Source organism: Symphalangus syndactylus, chromosome 18, assembly GCF_028878055.3.
Source record: "Symphalangus syndactylus isolate Jambi chromosome 18, NHGRI_mSymSyn1-v2.1_pri, whole genome shotgun sequence".
NCBI lineage: Eukaryota > Metazoa > Chordata > Mammalia > Primates > Hylobatidae > Symphalangus > Symphalangus syndactylus.
The window spans coordinates 32,568,692-32,583,714 of NC_072440.2; the positions used below are offsets into that span (position 1 = coordinate 32,568,692).

Consider the following 15,023-nt stretch of genomic DNA (forward strand, 5'->3'; position numbering starts at 1 on the left):
TTTCAAGTATGTCTTCATGTGGAGAAGACTGTATGTATTATATTAACAGATACTGGATTCCAAATTCTTCACTAAACAATTTTAACATGGTCCTTTTCAACACACATGGCCAGGAAAGCAATTTATCAATTTACCAGCTGATTTCTACAATGCTATTGAATGAATACTGATTAAAGAATTTTAACTGGCCGGGTATAGTGGCTCACACCTGTAATCCCAGCACTTTTGAGAGGCCAAGGTGGGCTGGTCACTTGAGCCCAGGAGTTCAAGACCAGCCAGGTAATATGGCTAAACCCTGTCTCTACAAATAATACAAAAAAAAATAGCCAGGAAAGGTGGCATGTGCCTGTAGTCCCAGCTGCCTGGGAGACTGGGGTGAGAGGATCACCTGAGCCTGGGAGGTGGAGGCTGCAGTGAGCCGTGACTGTGCCATGGCACTCCAGCCTAGGCGACAGAGCAAGACCCTATCTCAAAAAATAAAAAAAAAAAAAGGAAAGGAAAGAAATTTTAATCAGGAAAACAATGAAGTGGTGACTTCTCTATAAACGAATAACATTACTGTGGTGACAACTGATTCTCTTCATATATTACTCGCAATTCTAATAAGGTTTCTGAGAGGATAATACCGGTAAGATAGAGAAACCTGAAGAGAATCTCATTGCATATTCCAAAACATCAAATCTACTGCTTTCTTTGTTTTAGAAACAAACCGCTATGCTCTGAATGTTTGTGTCCCCCTAAAATTCCTATGTTGAAACCTAACCCCCAAGGTAATGGTTTTAAGAGGTGGGGCCTCTGGGAGGTGATTAGGTCATGAGGGCTCTGCCCCTCATAAATGAATTAGTGCCCTTATACAAGAGGCTGGAGAGAGCTCGTTCTTCCCTTCTGCCATGTGAGGACATAGAGAAGGTGCTGTCCATGAGGAACAAGCCCTTGTCAGATACTGAAACTGTTGCCACCTTGATCTTGGACTTCCCAGGCTCCAGAACTGTGATCAACAAATTCTGTTATTTATACCTTACCCAGTCTAAAGCATTTTGTTATAGCAGCATAAATGAATGCTTTTATTTTTAGTTCATATCCCTGTTTCATCTGCGTGAATCTAAACAGATCTTAACTGTTCATGTGAAACTGTCTGTGTGTGTGTGTGCACTTGAGAAAAGGCAGAATAATCTACAAAACATGCTGCGGTTTAAACACGAGCTCAGTTGGAGCCAGGCTACAAAGTTCCCAGTGCTATTGAAGGCTCACCAGGGTGTGGTGAGTTCCACTGCGGCTACTGTAAGCTGAAAGTATCCATACTACCCACTATTTCAATTCTTATGCTTGTTCAAAGAAGAGCAAAGCCAACTGTATCATGACCCATGCTCCTTCCCTCTCTGACTTCATGTAGCATCTTGGCTGCCTTCTGCTGGCTCCCTTCTGTCTAATCAAAGGACAGGTGAAGAGATGCATGCTGGCAGGCAGGGAACTTCAAGACATGCAGGTGGGAGGAGGACACTGTGGACACATACAGATCCCAAACTGCTGAAAGGCCAGGCCCCTACTTCTTTACCTTCTGATGGTCTCCCTTATCTCCCCAAATTGAATAATTTCTTTATTCTACCAAAGTATGGGCTTCCTCAGCTTTCAAAACTACACTGGCCCATATCCAACTTACTTTCCCATCTGTGCAGCTGCACCGGGACCATCATCTTCAGCTTATGAAGAGTCACACAGACTAGGGATACAGGTGTTTGTTTTATGGTGCTAAACAGGATACCACCCAGAAACTGAATCTGCTAGATTGAGCACTACTCCCAAATGAGCATTTGTTTATGTCAAATTGCTTTCTGCACAAATATGAAACTTCAAAAACATAAAACAATCCCTTTTAGACATGATCTGTATTCTTCCAAAAACAAGCCATCTGCAATATAATTCAAGTCCCATTCTACTCTCTTGCTGTCATTTGAGTGATATCACAACCATCAGGGTGTATATTTCATTTCTGCCAGTGGGATTACTAAAGAATTAGTGATCAGTAGAGGCAAAACCAGTGTGTGGGAAAATACTACAATTCAACAAAACCTTAATTAAGCCCAGTTTTCCAAAACAGGGCAGAAGATGATTTGCTACCAGTAGGAGGAAGCATAGCTCAACTGACAGGGTTGGGAAAACCTAGAATTTCAAAGCTGTCTGTGACTCTATCTCCAGAAATGAAAAGCTTAACTATTTTCCTCATTAATTAGATGAGAAAAACTAAATACGTAGCTTTCCAACACAAATGCTGTAAACAGCCCTATAAAGTGTATAAATTATACATAGTCTAGAGAAAAAAAATTATTCAAGGAAGGAAAATTTATCACTTAACTTGGAGGGAGAAAAGGAAAGGAAACAAAATGGAAACAAGCTTTCAAGGGAAGGAAGCCTCTCTTGTACCCCTGATGCAGAAAGTGAGATGAAATAGGCCAAAGTGCTCCTTGGGGGCCCTACAAATCCTGCAGGAAGAATTCAGAGTCTGCAGCCAGAAGCTCTCAAGAGCTGTCCTGGGACATGACCCTTTATTACTTCAAGCAATCTTGCATCTCATTCAGCATTCCAAATTGGGAGAGGAGGGACGGGACCACATGCACAAATCACACAATTTCATGCAAGTAGTATCTCTCTACCTCCTGGGATCATGAGGGAAAGAGCACTGGCAGAGAGGGACTTTGTGACTTTCCCCGAGATTTTCTTTTTTTCTGTGCTTTCTAATCGCTGCCGAGCCATGTGAGAAGCGGGTTCACTGGATGGCTTTGAGGAATTGTCAGTACTGTCCACACACTCGCTTCGTCCATTTATCTGATCCAAGTGCTCTGAAAAACTGCCAACTGTACAAAGAAGAAGGGATAAACGGGTTCAGGAAAATCCAGGATAGGAGAGGTGGGAAGAGGGGAAGAGAGAGACAGCAGGAAGAGTAAATGCCAGAGAACATACTCCTATGTGGCCAGTAAGTCCAGACAGTGTCAGGTGAACATTAACAACATGTAATTGGTTTGAGAAAGGTGACGTGGAGGAGGAAGTGATGGAAGAGGCATCTATTCAGACTTCATTCTACCTGCACACAAGTCTGCTAATTCTCAATCCATGACTCCATTTAACCAGAGGAATTAGTTTCTTTCAACAATCTATATTTTTGAAACCTTGCGGAGATAATTCTGGTGCCCCTACCCCCACGTACCATGAAAGGCTGTGCCATGAATCAAATATTACATCCCAAACACCATGGCCACCCACTTCATACTGTGATTACCTTATGATACTGATGATAATCATTATCAATGCTGTTAATCATAATTTTGACCCCTGGACATTTTTTCATCACTCCCTGCAGACTTAACGTCTGTGCTCTTAGAACACACCTCATACTAGGCTGAGGCAAGTAACTGATAGACAAGTGCCTAAAGTGTCTCTTCTCACTTCTCAGGCCATATGCCTCCTTTCATTCTAAGCAACCTGTACATTTCAAAGGACAAGCAAGACAAAGGATATTACTCCCTCCATTACTCAAGCTCACTTCATCCTCCTGGCTTTTAATCCAGCGTATCATATGCTGATCCTCCCTCATGCTATTTCCTCTTCCCTCTAAACCACTTCTTTACTTTTAATTTTGTGAATCCTTAATATAAACTGGAGTTATTTTTAACTTAAAAAAATTAGGACTTCCCTCAACAACGGAGCATAAGAGAGGATAAATATGGAGGTGGGTGCAGAAATGGAACATCACTGATGCTGGTCTGGTGAATGCAGAGGCCGAGGGTAAAGACAGCTCTGCAGCAGGGTGACATGTTGAGTCCCCCAGAAGGAAACTGAACAGCTATTCCTTTTGATTTGTCCTACTCTTTCTTTCCCAGGTATCGGTTTTCTATCTTGTTTTTCTTTAAAAACATCATTGATAGCACATTTTTGTCCATCCAGGAGAGACAATGCTCATCTCATTTTACTTCTACATGCTACATTATAAGCCCCATGTGCTTAAAAATCATCAACTGTCTCATCACCTTTAGAGATACAATCCATGCAGAGTATTAACACCGCTATAAACGATCCTTTGAAAGAGTGGCCAGCACATTTCGAAGTGCTGACCATATGACACTGTTTGCCTGGGAAAGACTTAAACTTAGACTCAACTAGCGTTTCTCTTACACTGCTATCTATACACCACTCAGCGGTATGGCTGTAGTTTGGCCCAAGCTCATGCACAAAGTTCAGATCTTACAGCTGTGGTCTGGGCTAAGGGTAGCTGGGAACTTGGACAGCAGCTTTAGTCACAGCACACTTTGTGGTCATCTACTGTGCGTATGTACAGGAAAAGACTCGTGGACTTCCACATAACACGCATCTGACCAACAAAGGGAGATAACCTTAAGGCAAATATCAATCTTTTTACTCCTATATGCTAAATTCATTCTCATTTAACAGTATATTCCATTCTCTTACAGAAATCAACTACTGAAGGTCTTGATAAAAACTGCTTCTCAAGTAATAAATCTCATCTCACAAAACTTAAGCTTCCCATTGAGTAAGGTACACACTTCCTTCTTTGTAATTTTGTTTGGATGGGATCACTGACAAATATAAAATGAAAAGCTGAATCCCTTTACAATGAGTAATTGTTGGATACATTTGACCCCTACACCTAAGACTTCAAGACGTTTATTTTTCATGGCTTCAAACACAATGTAGTCATGATAAAAGAGAAACATGTATAAAGTTGTACTTCCCTAAATGCCAGAGTGTGGATACACAACCTTGCCTCTGCCATCTCATTTTGCAGCACTGCATATAAGCGTGAGCTTCTTTTCTGCCAATGGTAGATAATGTCACTTTAACGTTCTCTAAATGTCAAGGGTTCCTTCTTTTTGGTGGTGGAGCAATATAAAAATCAACAAAGTTAATTTTACTACAGTCACGGTTTTCAGACTCCCTAATTACCCTTGGCTATAAGCAAATCAGCTCATCTCTCTATTCTGCACAGCCCCCAAGGCCTTTGATTATTTTTAGTGTGTGTATGGGGGAGAGAGAGAGAAAGATGGTGTGAATCTATTAATCAAAATGCATGGCAGGACCTAGGTGAATTTTTTTTTAATTATGAAAGTAATCAATCAAATGCTTAGACATGATTCCTCTCCCTTCCCCTCCTACTCTTCCGGTAGTGAGCAGGCTGAGGAGACTAAGAGATAGTAAACAGTTCACTACATTAAGAAAAAATTTTAAATGAAGGTGAACATACTCTATTCAGAGTAAGGTAACTAAGAACCAGATAAAGGCCTTTGTAACCAGGAATAGAAAATACCAAGATATCTACATGTGATCTGAGCATCAACATGAGCTAGAGATGGTCAGGAATCTTAGTCTAATAGGTTGCCTTTACACTACTTCCTCATTGCTGTTCTCTTGGCTTTATGGTTAGGATAAGTGGAATTATGCAACATGAAAACAGAAATGAAGTGAAGAGAGGGAAGAAAATCCAACATTATTTTCCCCCACAATAAACTATAAGCACATGTGAAGCTTCACAGATCCAAACTTCTTAGTGAGGTTGAAATAAATCCAGCCCATAAAATTTGTTTTTCTTGAAATGATTAAAAAAAAGCTTACACTATGAATATTCAGTTAGTTTAAAAAATGTTGATGAAAAATCTTGGAATCATTCATGGTTATCAATACAGCATACTGAATGTAGCTTAATGAAAACATTCATTATAGCAATTCTAAGCCATATACATCTTTTATTTTTTGAAAAAGCATAAACGCACATACTCTATAGAAGAATATGCTGTGCATAAAATTTTTATAAATCAAATGATATTTTAAATGAACTTAAGAGGCTTGTTCTGGTGCAATTAATTGCAAGTTTGATTATCTAGTGAGGATACCTCCATTACTAATGACCAGCAAGTATCCATGATATATTAAGCTCCTTAAAAATCTGTGAAGACACTGTTCCTCTTGTCAGGAAGGTTGCGTCACACAAAGGTAACATTTAAAAAGTGCTTTCAAAGGCCCAAGCCCCCTTGGCTGCCTCCCAAAAACGCAAAGATGTCTCAGGAGTTTGTTACTCCAATTACCCAGAGTTTCTTACTCCAACTACCCAGAGATGGGGAAGGTAACTTTTGTCTTCAGTGGAGTTATTTCATATGCACGTAAACTATCAATTTAAATCATGTTGGTATTTCTGACTCCCCTTTGCCATCCTTAGTCCTAGATGGACCAGAACAGCATTAAGCGTCTTGCTGCACTCAGCCTGCACTGAGTCTAGTGTGGAGAGAGAAATTATTTGGTACAAGATAACCCTTTAACAAAAGCCAGCTCCATCAAAGAAACAACCATCCATTTCAATGCTAGAGAGAAACCTGGCTTTATACTGTGCCTTACGGGTGATTCAAGACATCTTTAAGGGTAATTTTGACAAGCTGACTACTTGATACTGGCTCTTACACTGAACTTTGAGTTAGATGCAACTGCATAAGACATACCTTTGCATCAACAACTGAGAACACGCTCCCTTAGCACATTCTGACTTCCCTTAAAAGATCCCCTGCAACCTGGCTGAGAAAGTGAGGTTTGGCCCCAAGGTCAAACTGAAGCAATAACAGTTTGCTGCATGGCTGAGCACCGAGGAATGGTCTGAGACATCTGATCTTAGCTCTCAGAAGATCGTGTCCCAAGCCTAAGGACTGAGGCCATGGAGAAAGTCTAGCAGCATAAAACACCCATCTTTGCTGCCTGGCGAGGCCCGCTCTGGGACTGAGCACTAGGAGTCACTTAGTGTGGTGAGGAAGACAGCAGGCACTATGGCCCGGGGCTTACCTGACAGGGTGGAGCTGCTGATGGTGCTGGCTGGGGTGGTGACCTCAGGCTCCTCCTGGGCACACTCTTCAGGAGGAAGGGCTGGCTTTCCTGGCTCCTCATGGGGGTCTCCAGGGCAGGAGGCAGCTTCATCTTGCTCTCCCTCTGTTGAAATAGCCAGTTTGGGAAGTAGGCCAGAACTGAGTTTATGTCTGTTGCTTTCAGTATCTGAAGAGTTGGATGTTGATAGCTGTTGCCTTAATTAAAAGCAAAAACAAAGTCATATACACATACTAGAAAACTGTGTTAAAGGTGAATTTTGGAAGAAACCAGGTGAAAATTGGACTTGGATAAGCCTAACCAAGAGATGTCTAGTGCAATGGTTCTTAATGTATGGTACCCAGAGCAGCAACATCTGCATAATCTGGGTACTTGTCAGAAATGCACATTTTCAGGCTCTACCCTAGATCTACTGGATGAGAAACTCTGGAGGTGGGAGATCTGTGTTTTAACAATCCCCCCAGGTATTCTGATGCTCACTAAAGTTTAAGAAGCTCTGCTCTAGTAGCTACTGCTTATATTACTTAAGAGGCATTTTACATACATTTCAGAATATTCTGAACTCCAGCTCAGTGTTTCTGTGGATGGCAAGGTTGTGCTTTTGGTTTTGTCCCCAGAGTCTTCCTTCTCTTCTGCTGAATTCTGAGTGATTCGATCTATACTGCTGAAAACCTGGAAGGCAAATAATCGGTGCTTATTAATATCTACTAAAAAGAGTTTGTCAGAAAAACACTCCAAGTCTTGGGAGGAAAACTTGAGAGGATAACTAAATTCTGAACTAAGATTGCGTATTCAGAAAGTACTTTCCAGTGTTGTTGACCAGAATCCTGAGAGGAAGGGTCAGAGTGAGTGAGTGTGTGTGTGTGCGTACATATATACGAATAGGGAGCTATGAATTCATCATCCTCTCATCATATCTTGTTGCGGACTTTGTATCTGCAAACAAAATCCACAGATGCAGTGGAGTTTCTAGGCCTCGGGATCAATGCACATCTTGATTACTTTTTAACCATGAAGTCAACTGGAAAAAGAAAATAACAGAGAAAAAGATTTAATGGCCACCAGTCAGGGGTGGGAAGAAGAAAAATGAACTGGAATTGAGTGCAAACAGAAGAATAAATTATCTGTTTCAAGACTGGGTGGTGGTGTGGCAAGGATGCAGTACATATTTCGTTATAAGAGCCAGAGGTATTTGTTTCGCTTACAAATCACATCTATAGACAGGCAGTTTCCTATGTTGGTGCCGGGGTTCCTGAAGGGGATTGGAGTTCAGGTAAGCCCAAGGTCTCAGCTATCTCTGAATCTCTGTTGTCTCATAAAGAGAGAAGGTAAAATGGGGGTCTAAGAACCTAGGGCAGGAAGCACTCCCTACTGCCCTGCTCAGATACTTGCTGCTCTCATGGGAATGGTCCTCAGGCCTCCTATAATCTACTAGGAATAGCAGGAAAGTGGCTAAAGAACAGGAGATGGTGGGAAAATGAAATACCATCAAGGCAAAGAAGGCAGTGTACAGGGGTTGGCATTGTTGTCTTTGATGGCCCAGAGAACAGTCCTGGTCTGAGTCCACACTTAGCAAAGCTTCTGTCCTGGCTCTAGGACAGACTGGCTACCACCTTCTCCAGGGAAATGCTTACTTCGATGCCATTCCCATACACAGGGAGGGTAGTGCTGGCCAATTTGCAGGTGCATCTAGGTAATCATTTAGAAAAAGCTACAGAGCACTTTAAAATCACTAAATGTTATAGAAAAGCTAAACAATAATCGTGCAAAATGCCATGGCAACAGAAAATATGTAGCTACTGAAAATAGCAAAAGGGAGGGAGGGTGCCCTCAGGTTGGTTTCCATTTTTCCTAGGGCCCTGTTCTGTCTCAGTACTATCAGTTTTCTTTGTTTTAATTGTTTTTTTACTCTTACCTCTACTGGTAAAAAGGCATCTTTCTCAAGCATCAATTTTATTATCTAAATGATTCTAGCTTGGCTTCCTACTGCCTTTTCAATATGGCTTATAATTTCTGTTTATTGGTTACAAGACTGTTTTTTTTTTGGCTTTTTTTTTTCCTTTATGTGGAGAACGGGGTCTCGCTATACTGCCCGGGCTGGTCTTGAACTCCTGGGCTTCAGCTATCTTCTTGCCTCTGCCTCTGTAAGTGCTGGGATTAGAGGCATGAGCCACTGTGCCTGGCAGTTATGAGACTTTACAATCCTACGGTCAACTGTCCCCAGGTATCTTTGCTTATGTCAAGGACTGAGCCTTCTCCTTTTGTTGTACTCTGTGTAATACCTAGGAGATGACTGTACACAGTGAACCTCACACTCTTCATCCTGGGTTGAAAGCAATGAGTGATGCCTCTGCAGCCTGGCACTGAGCCAGGTGAGAGACATTCAAGGCAAGTTCATCACGTAAGTAGCAGTCACACACTCCAAAAACAAGACCGTGGGTGCAAGGCTATGCCGCTAAGAAAACAATATCTTAATTTGTGGAGAGAGAAATATATTGGTGCCGGGGTTCCTGAAGGGGATCGGAGCTCAGGTAAGCCCAAGGTCTCAGCTATCTCTGAATCTCTGTTCTCATAGGAAAGAGAGAAGGTTAAATGGTGGTCTAAAAGCCTAGGGGATAGGGACAGACTGTAAGCTGAGGGGGTCACTTTTCTTCAACAAAAAGGAAGTTTAAGCATAGGAGACCTCAAACCCTGGAAAACGGTAAGTGTCCAGCTGTTCGGGGATACTATCTGGCCAGCGAGAGATCCTCCCAGACAGACTGTGTGTTTATGCCACATTTCACTTACTTTTGAAAACCTGTGTGAACATGAAGAAAACTGCCTTATTTCCACATTAAAGTCTTCATCATTTGTGTCATCTTCTTCCTCCGTTTCCATATGATGATACTTCTCAGACCGAGCTGCAGTGAAACGTTTGGGAACAGGTCCAGTTACTCAGGTTTTCAGCATTTAGATATTTTAATTATGAGTTTCTGTATCAACATTGTGTTTAAGAACTCAGAGATACGAGAAGGTTCAAAAGCAAAGATAATTATTTATCGAGTAAAGGCCAAACAATGTTTTATGTCAGATAAAGCACATACTATCAAAATAACTTGTGTCATCCTCAGATTCCAGTTGGGGAATAAATTCTGCCTTCTGTCTCAGCAAACTGTTCCAGTCTAAAGAACGGAAGAATCGATGCTGTTTGACTTCATATGCACCACCTGGAAGGGGGCAGGTAGGGACAAAGAGGAAAGTGTTAAACTATCCCCACTAAGCAAAGGCAAACATCAGTTTTTAACAACAATTTTGAGAACATATCAGCAAAGAAATACAGACATGAAAATCATACTTTTTCATTCTACAACCAAAGCCCCACAAATTTTTCTGATAATTTATCAGTAGGAGATTTGATGTTGCTAACAGCAGTTGCTATGGCACTGTTTTTCTTTGTTAGTTTTTTCCATGACTTCCTCCATTTTTCAAAGGTTAATGATATGGCCACTTAAAATCACATTATGCTGAACCTGGAGATGTAGATAAATATTGGCCCACAGCAGACTCACTCATTAAAAACCGAGAGAAATTCTAACAAGGTGCAAAATGTGTTCAGAGCAACATTTCCTCTGGAGGTAAAGTGAATATTGATAAATTTTTCCTAAATATTATTTATAGGGGCTACCATTCAATTTTATTGGATTGCTCACTAACATAGATAAGAATTAGATTCTGTGGATTACTGATTCGTGAGTAGGAAACTGACAAATCTGTTTTATAGACTTTTAATGCCTCCAAAATATCAATCACCATTTCCAAGTTTTAGGCTTCTTTTTGCCAAGTCAGCATGAAAGCATAATTCAGTGAAATGTTTTCAATTCAGCTCATAATTTTAAAGAGTGATTTTAAAGGACAGGCCATCGAAAATATGAACGCCATACCCCATATAAAGAGAAAAAGGTACATATTATAATATCATAGCGTAAGAATCAGACCCCTGCCCTGCCACCAGCACACTTATTGTTGAAGAGAGAGATAACAAAGAATCAATCCTGAAAAAACTCTAAGAAGAGAGATTTCTGAGAAGCTAATACAGGGACTAATCAGCCTCCCTGCCAAAAGATCTCTGCTAGGTGCAAGTAAATGCCTCTTTCTTGTAGTTGTCACCCAGGCCTCCCATCCTGTCCTCTATGGAGTCCAAAAAAATAGGATGAGAAATGCCAAGTTGAATGCAAAATTAGCTGTGAATCTTGGTTGGGGGTTGCTGTCTGTGATCAAAGATTGGACTCTGTCCTCGTTGGACCCCTCTAGCACAAGACATAGTGTCAGCCCTAGCTCTAAATCCAGCCAGGGCAAATTGGTGTTCTGAAAATGATGGATTGGAGTGAAAACAGCAAAGTGAAGAAACTACCCAAAAAGGGGGGAAATGGATTCTTCTTTATAAAACATTTAATTAGAATCTTTACCCCATATTCTATCCAGGTGGTTTCACATTTCTAGCAAAATACTGAAGTCTGACAGTAAGCATGAGCAGCTACGACTGAGGGCCAACTTGTGACAAGTACTGCACTAGATGCTACAGGACAAGTGTCTTGTTTCCTTTAATTAAATCATCAAATATAACCACATGAAGTGGGCATTACAACACCTTTTGTGGATGTGGAAATGAAGCATAAGCAATAAAGCACCATGGACCACGAACCCCCAGAGGGCAAAGATTCAAGGCTGAACCTAGGCCTGCCTAAAAACACCCAGGCCCAACCTCAGTGCCACATATAAGGCGGACACATGCTTTAATTTGTTCCTACTCCACCATCTCTCTTGCATCGCTTTGCAAACAGATTCAGAACTGCCAATACTGGGGACCTGAGCCTAAGAGCCAACTCATGTGGCTGTTCTACAGCACCTCTGGAGAGCCTCATTCCAGCCCACCATGCATCCTTGTTCTCACCTATCCCTAATCAATGTCCGTATACACAACTGCCCATCTCATTTTCTTCTAGTGCTCTTTTACTTGGAGAAACAGAATATGCAAGCTAAGAGGGCTTAACTGTTTCCCTATCCAACATGGAGGTCGTCAGCACAGTGCAGATGTTGGGTAGGGAAAGCCCTAGTTAGTGGCCCACAACACACATCTCTGGACTCCTAGGTGCAGTGATGGTTCCACTAGACCATAATGACTATCACTTCAGCTGCTGCTCATGGGGCCACATCAGCAGCCCAGCCCTCACATTTTGGGTTGCTCAATTTTATCAGAAAAGCAGCTTCTCTAGGGCCAAGAGCTCAACCAGACTGCAGCCAGTGTCGGGGGTTTTACCCCCTGCCTGCTATCCTCTGGGACCCAAGCTGCTGAGAGCCTTCGTTTCATCTCTGTAGACAATGACAAACGGGTCCTCCTCAAGGACTTACAGCCCATGGTTGATTTAGTTCACATTTCTCACCCTTTGGCCTTTGTGCCTCACTTATGAGAAACTGGTATCAGTGGGTCCAGTTTCTCAGGCACTTGTGGAGAGATAAGGAAGAAAAGAAAGGGACAAATTGGGGGAAAATGACCTCTGGGCTAAACTTTTGGTAAAATACGGGTGATAGCATGGTGAGCTAAAAACAAATCACTCATGCAAATGATAGTTCTCACTGTAAGAATTCATTATGAAGGTAAAAGAAACATTATACCTTGAGCTCCTGTTAGGTACTTAGTAAATGTAGATACCTTCATGAACATTTTTGCATTTACTCCTCACAATAATCCTGTGAAGTATATAAAATGCCCATTTCCATAGACTAGGAAACTGAGACTCAGGACAATGAAGAAACTATTCAAGACATGGGTAGCAGTGACATCTGAGCAGCTCTGAAGTCCAGGGAGTCAGGCTGCCAACTCAATATTCTACAAGTTCAAAAGTATAGTTCCAGTAGGACAAGCTCCCAAATTGCAAGTTATGCTTTGACACTAACACTTTCCCTTTTCTCTCCTTTCATGGAAGTTTCTTAAACATCCATTATGTTCTTCACACCCTTTTTCTCAGCCTCTCTAATCTCTTGGGCAAATGTGCATTCGCACATTTTCACGGTGCATTATTTTGCCCACTAAATATGCATTAAACACAAAACGCTGTCATTGGAAGCAGCATGGCAGGCCTGCGGGATTCTCAGCCTCAGTCTCTGGGCCCTACTGGGACCTGTCATGTTGGACTGGCCTGTTTGGCAAGCACTTGACAATTCTAAGAGCTTGGGTAGGGTCTTTTAAATGTCTCTTCTGGATTTCTGTTAGGGGATTTGTTCTTCAAACTGTCAAACCCTAAAAAGACTGAAAGTAGCAGTCAACAAGAAAATGTGCAGAGAAGTAACTTGCAGCCTATGATTTATAAACACAGAGATGCTGATCATTATCACATCCTTGTCTAGTTAAATCAAGCCCAACCAAGAATCCAAGTTTTCCCGGAGGAATAAATACAGGGCAGAATACAGGCTGAACATCCTTAGTCTGAACATTTAAAATCCGAAATGCTCCAAAATCTGAAACTTTTTGAGCACCAATATGACACCACAAGTGGCAAATTCCACACCTGACCTCAGGTAACAGGGATTAAAACATATATGATGGGGCCAGGCATGATGGCTCATGCCTGTAATCCCAGCACTTTAGGAAAAGGCCAAGGTGGGTGGATCACTTGAGGCCAGGAGTTCAAGACCAGCCTGGCCAACAAGGCAAAATCCCATCTCTACTAAAAATACAAAAAGTAGTTGGCTGTGGTGGCATGCGCTTGTGGCCCCAGCTACTCAGGAGGCTTAGGCATGAGAATCACTTGAACCTGGGAGGCGGAGGTTGCAGTGGGCCGAGATCGCACCACTGCACTCCAGCCTGGGTAACAGAGCGAGGTGCCATCTCTAAATAAACAAACAAACAAACCACCCCACCCACCCACCAACCAAAAGCCAAACAAAAAACACATATTATGGGCTTATTGAAGGACTAGGACAGTATGCATTCATAACAGAATAAGAAATCATGTCAGTTTATGAACTTAAAAAATAATTCTAAGATAAAACTGTTGTTAATGAAGCAGATGACTCTGGAGGAAATGTTTTAAAAAGCCATCCAGCAGAATGCCTCCTCTTCCCTAGAATGATCTGTTTTTATCCTTATAATAATCCTATGAGGTAGCACTTCGAAAAGCTCCTTGCCACAAATGAGGAGATGAGCAATGAAAAAAGAAGTAACCTGTCCAGGGTCATACAGCCGAGATTTAAACCCAGGCTAGCTGACTGCGGAGTTTATGCTCTCAACCTCAATTTATATTGGCTTTTCAGGTTAAAAGTCCACTCATCCACTGAAAAAGGTAAAAAAAGGCACAAGGTGCTCTAGTGAGAGGCTCAACTAAAAGAAGTTTTCTAGTCAAGTCCTAATTTTAAGCCTTCTTGGATTCTCTAATGCAGGGTCTCCAAAGCTTTTGTGTAAAGGGCAAAACAGTAAACATTTCAGTCTTTGCAGGGCATGCGGTCTGTCATGACTACCTAACTTTGCCCTTGTAGCATGAAAGCAGCCATACAATACCTAAATGAGTGGACATGGAGGTGTTTCAGTAACGCTTTATTTATAATACCAGGCTGTGGGACAAATCTGGCTGTAGCTTGCTGACCCTTGCTGTAATGCATTATCATAAACTCTAGTAGGACAGCATTCATCTATACTTAGGTAAGAACAGAGTCCTCCAACAGGAGAATCGGTGGGTGAATGTGGAGAATACGATACAATAAATATTTGGAACTGTTTCAAATTTTTGTCTTGGAAAAAAATGGGGGAGAAAATTATTTTCTTCAGTATTTTCTGTTATTTCTATTAAAATGGGGGTAGAATGAAATAGCCCAGAGTAAACAACCCATCAAGCCAACACTTTTCACTGATGAAAATTATGGCTGCTGCCTAGACTATGTGCATTTATATTTAATATTTAGTCTCATCTACATAAATTCACATACTCGGGCAGACTGGGACTCTATACTGGGATCGCTAAGTCTGTCTATTCAGAATACAGAGAAGAAAAGGGAATAAAATGCTGGCAGAACAGTCAGAAAAAATAATCAGCAAGAAACAAATCTACTATCTTGTTAATCCTGAAAGGCAGTGGTTTTTAATTCTCTTTCTTGGGTCATGGTGCTGACATCTGTGA

General features: G+C 41.5%; 1 protein-coding gene across 11 annotated transcripts in view; it reads right to left on the minus strand.

Moving 5' to 3' along the window:
• The window catches only part of MAST4 (microtubule associated serine/threonine kinase family member 4), a 581,240-nt gene that overhangs the window by 17,258 nt on the left and 548,959 nt on the right, over positions 1–15,023 (minus strand). For 6 of the 11 annotated variants that reach the window (XM_055251508.2, XM_055251507.2, XM_063623229.1 and 3 more), the window contains 5 exons: positions 9,957–10,079; positions 9,661–9,773; positions 7,418–7,545; positions 6,835–7,070; positions 2,652–2,852 (listed from right to left, as the gene is read on the minus strand). In XM_055251508.2, the coding sequence (XP_055107483.2) occupies positions 2,652–2,852; positions 6,835–7,070; positions 7,418–7,545; positions 9,661–9,773; positions 9,957–10,079 (801 nt within the window). The remainder of the gene's footprint in view (positions 1–2,651; positions 2,853–6,834; positions 7,071–7,417; positions 7,546–9,660; positions 9,774–9,956; positions 10,080–15,023) is intronic. The other 5 variants (XM_055251510.2, XM_055251515.2, XM_055251513.2 and 2 more) reach the window with 1 other exon arrangement.